Source organism: Psammomys obesus, unplaced genomic scaffold (genome assembly GCF_907164565.1).
Source record: "Psammomys obesus unplaced genomic scaffold, mPsaObe1.curated_primary_1811, whole genome shotgun sequence".
Lineage (NCBI taxonomy): Eukaryota > Metazoa > Chordata > Mammalia > Rodentia > Muridae > Psammomys > Psammomys obesus.
In genome coordinates this window covers 1,147,480-1,152,567 of record NW_026591816.1, presented here as the reverse complement: position 1 = coordinate 1,152,567, position 5,088 = coordinate 1,147,480, and the positions used below count along the sequence as shown (strand labels likewise).

The following is a 5,088-nucleotide window of genomic DNA, read 5'->3' as shown; positions in this document are numbered from 1 at the left end:
GTGTGTGTGTATGTGTGTGTGTGCACACACACACATACACACACACACACACACTTGATTCACAGTGAGAGATTCTATGTCAAGGCAATAAGGTCGAAAGTGACAGAGGACACCTGGTGTCCTCCTCTGGTCTCAGCGTCTGCACACATACACACAGACACACACACACAGCACATATATACACAATAAGAGAAGAGAAGTGAGAGGAATATTGAAAAGAAAAAAGGTAGTTCAATTTCAAAACAGATAAATAAATGCTAGGCCAGACTACATTTTGGGCACAAGTAAAGCCCATGGATGCAGGAGGCAGACTTTAATAATTTTTTCAGGTCAAACAAGATCATATATGCTAAGTACGTTGGACATAGAACTCACTAGATAGTAATAGTTATTTAAAAAAATAACCCACAAGTATTATTATGACTCTTTTCAAATAGATTTATTTGGGTCTTGGAGAAGTGGCTCAGCCATGAAAGGCAATTGTTATTGTTGTACAGGAATTGGGTTTGTTTCCTAGCATCCCTGTTGGGTGGCCCACACATGCCCATGTCTCCAGTTCTAGGGAACTTGACTCTCTTTTGGCCTCTATAGGCACCTGCATACATATATACACACACACCCAAGCACACATGGACACAGAAATGAAATGACCAAATCATCTTTAAAATATTTATGTGTGTTCATGAGTGCATATTGTTCGTGGTTTGTGTGTGTGCGTTTCTGTGTGTGCACATCTGTGTCTGTACCAAGCAAAACTTTCAATCATGCTAGATGGAGAAAATTAAACATATCATGACAAAACAAAATTTAAGCAAATTTTGTCTTAAAAAAGTCTGCAAATCCTGCCCTACAGAAGGGGCTAGAAGGAAAACTTCAACATAAAGAGGATAAGGGCACCTGAGAAAACACAGGTAACGAAAAATCTCAGACAAGCAAGTAAGTCAAGAGGAGAAACACACACACACACACACACACACGCAAGTGCCTAGGGAATCCAGAAAAGGATATCAGATCCCTGGAACTGGAGTCACAAGCAACTGTGGGCCCCCCAACGTGGACACTAGGAACTAAACCTGATTCACAGTGAGAGATTCTATGTCAAGGCAATAAGGTCGAGAGTGACAGAGGACACCTGGTGTCCTCCTCTGGTCTCAGCGTCTGCACACATACACACAGACACACACCCACAGCACATATATACACAATAAGAGAAGAGAAGTGAGAGGAAAATGCTAAAAACTCAATCAAAGTGAAAAGTTGCAATAACTGAATGAAATTAATACAGGAACATTGAAAGGATGTTAACAGAAAAGGCAGCAAAATTTAAGACCTACAGTTTGTTGTAAGGTATTTTTATAGATGTTAGTAGTCGTGTAGTTGTGTTAAGATTGTGTGCAGTGCTGTCCAGAGAAGGTGGTGAAGGTCAGGAGACCCATGCTTGAATCGCAGCTCCCACACTGGGCTACCCAAACCACCTGTAAGCCAGCTTCAGGAGATGTGATTCCTCTGGCCTCCGGGAGCACCTGCAGTCCTGCGAACAGATAATTAAAAAGAAAATAAATCCTTAAAAATATAATAAAGAATTTCTTCTGTTTGTATTGTAGGTTTTTTTTTTGATGAATAAGAACAAAATTAGCGAAAAAGAAAGACAGTGAAAACAAAATCAGCAAAAATTGTTCAAATATGTAGAAAATAGTTTAATCTGAATTATAAAAGTCCTCCATGGAGATCAATTACACCTCTTAGGAGCAGAAAACAAGCAATTTTTAAAAACTGATGAAATTGTAAGACTAGTCCTGAAGAGACTTGATACTCTAGGGTCAGTTGGGAAGGGAGGAGAGCTCCCCATTGTCTGAGGACTAGGGGATGGGGATGTGGGAAAGAGGGAGGGAGAGTGGGACTTGGAGGAAATGAAGGAAGGAGGGGGCTACAGTTGGGATGTAAAGTGAATGAATTAATTAAGAAAAGAAATTGAAAGACTATAGTAGAAAGATGTTAATTCTGCCTGAAGTGAGCTAAAAATGTGCTCTCAAATCTGCAGTTGGATTATTTGGCAAAGTGAAAATTAATAAAACAAAAAAATCCCCAATAGAGCAGATCTACAAATAATTAAGTGAGCCTTGAAAATCATGAAGAGAAGGATCAGGCAGAAAAGTCTCCTCTCAGACACTGAGTCAGATGAGTAAACCTTTCCACTGAGGCACTAAGAATTAGAGCAAGACCAAACAGACTGGCCCTTCAGACGAGGCATCAGCTGCTGAGAAGTATGAAGATGGCTTTCCGAGAGCACCAGTTCATAGCCAAATAAGGAATTGTTTAGGGGAGGCCGTGGGTGAAAGTATCTTCCTGCAGAGATGACAGCAAAGCTGGACTCCCTGTGAGATCACAGTCAAAGAGAGAACGGAGAATATTCAAAAAGCTATCAAGATGGCTTCATACAGACACAGATACACACACACAACACAGGGAGAGAAAGATAGAGAAAATATAAATAGATAAATGTAACAAAACTTTAAAATTTAATATCATGAAAGCATAGTTACTCAAAGAAATGTTGGATGATCTTTATAGTTGAGGAAAGAACTTTTTTTTTTAACTACTGGGAAACAAATGCTCAATTTGGTCATGGTACCACTAAGGTGCCCAACCCATGTTTGATCCTGGTAGGAGAGGACTGAAGTTTGCAAGTTGTTCTCTGATCTCCACACACTACTGCACGCACACACACACAGGCACAGGCATATGCCACATGTTGGCACACACAGAAAATGTAGAAAAGTTTTAAAATGTCTTATGGTGGAATACGTTGAATTCAAAAGTCGACATTTTAAGTTTCACAATAATTAGTACGTGAATATTTTCATTCGTGCATGTATGTATGTCTGTCATGGACTAATTAAGCTGCTGTTTTGGTAACAGATTTTTCAAATACTCTCTGTGCAATGAGATTCACTCCAATACTTCAAACTTGACACAATACTTCAAACCAGACACAGAGGATTTTTGCTAAGTGTGACTTCTGATGCAAAGTTAGAATCCTGGAAAGCAAACACTTTAGCTTTACTCGAGGAAGAGTCACACCACACATGAAAGAAGCGCTCGTAGGTGACGGGAAACCCTTCCAGCTAAGCTCATCCCTGACACCAACACCAGGGATACCGTCTGCTTCAGTCTCCTCCCACACGTCACCGTTTCTGGACCTCACTCCCTGTATGTCCTCTACACGGCCTAGCCTGAGCACTGGCCGTGCGTCCTGTCTCTTGAACCTCGCCATTTTCCCTACTTGTCTTCTCTCACAGTGGAGGGGATTCCCTGCGCTGACTACAGGCTGTGGAATCATGCTAATTACAGCTCCAGTCCAGGTTTTAAATGAGTATTTTGATAACCAAATACATGACCTCGCTGAATTGCTGAGGGGATGCCTTGCCAGGTCCTCTGCATGAAGCCTACCAGTAGCCATTGTTAGACTCAGCCTTGTCTATTTCCGTTGCTGACTGATGTCTGTAGGCTGTCACTCACGTGCCAGGTGATCCAGAAGGGACATGTCAGGACCTCACCCGCTCTCCAGGCTAATTATTGCTGTGTCAGCATGCACTCTCCTGTCCCAGGAGTCCTCCTCCTAAATGCACCAATGTTACTAAAAATTATGGAACGGCTTTCCTGGCTCCCTCTCTTTCTGGTGTATGCTCCATTCTTTAATTTCTCAGAACACCTCCTTTGCAAGACTTATAAAGAGGGATCTTCTAGTCACCTACAGGAAACTGGTTCTTTGGGAAAAGATGGGCCATTTTCACAGACACAAAACTCAGGCAGAGACCCCCAATCCTGTCCCAGTGTCCTCCCTTTACAAGGGGAATGCCAGAAAAACCTATGTAGCTCTGTCTGCCTATGGATTTGTGTCATAGACCTAAAACTGTGAACACAGAGTACAAAAGTGGGAAAAGTCAAACAGAGGGCCACGCTCTGCTTCTGAAGTGCACACTGTTGGCCTTACCCCATAAACAGCCAGATGTGGAGACAATCACTCCATACACACCTACTGAGGACTTAACAGGCACATGGTGCTTATCTAAGAACTCAGTAAACTAAGGGCGAATAGCAGCAACACAACAAAGGGTTTTGTTTATTTGTTTGTTTTGATTGAACAATGTCTTCCAGAGGTTCATGTCCACAAATAACCGCACACTGTGACCTTATTTCGAAATAAGAGCTTTGTAGATTTTAACCAAGGTAAGGTTATTGAGAGAAGCTCATCCTAGATTATAATATGATCTCTATACAGATCCTGGCATCGTTAGGAGAAAACTGGAAGCTAGCAAGATATTTCAATAGGTAAAGGTGCTGGCTGCCAAACTTGATGGCCTGAGTTTGACTCCTACGACCCACACAACAGGTGAAAGGAGAGAACTGACTCTCACAGGTTGTCCTCTGACTTTTATGCATTATGGTGTATGCATGCCTACAGTCATACATTCACAATAAATAAATTAGTAGTTTCTAAAACTTAAAAAAATACTAGAAGTCAAATAGAAAAAAAAGCCATGAAGATAAAGGCAAGGATTGGAATGATGTTGCCACTAGAAGCTACAAAACACAAGGAAAGAATCTTCCTCAGTGTCTTCAGAGGATGTGTGTCCCTGTTGATACACTGGTATTAGGCTGATGGGAATCTAGTAGAGGTGGCTCACACAGACACACACACACAGTGCATATCCACACAGCCACGTGACACAAACACACAGGACAGGTACTTTCTATTGCCTTGTCTCAGAAATGCTTCCCTTCCACCCAGCATAAAAATACTCCTCACCCCAGAATGAACCCTGGAAACCATGACCAGCATGGGAAGGGGAACTTATGGACCATAAATAGATCTGGTGGGCCACTGAAAATCAGGACAGGCCCTCAGAGCTGGAAAGAGCTTCCTGTGTCAGCAGACAACCAACTTGACCCTCTTACGCCTTCTTTTTCTGCTCCAGAATTCAAGGGCTCTCTGTGCCATTTCTATCTCTGTCTTCTACTTTTCATCTTCACAGTACTTGGCTCATCTATCCTGGAAAGAAGGAGCCCCACTTACCGTAGTGGAGA

At 42.0% G+C, this 5,088-nt stretch overlaps 1 protein-coding gene across 1 annotated transcript in view; it reads left to right on the top strand.

Annotated features, from left to right (window-relative positions):
- The window catches only part of LOC129680384 (olfactory receptor 10H1-like), a 14,223-nt gene extending 10,902 nt beyond the window's left edge, over positions 1 to 3,321 (top strand). Inside the window, exon 2 of the mRNA XM_055612001.1 lies at positions 3,300 to 3,321. Coding sequence (XP_055467976.1) covers positions 3,300 to 3,321 — 22 coding nt within the window. The remainder of the gene's footprint in view (positions 1 to 3,299) is intronic.
- The last annotated feature ends 1,767 nt before the right edge of the window (positions 3,322 to 5,088 follow it).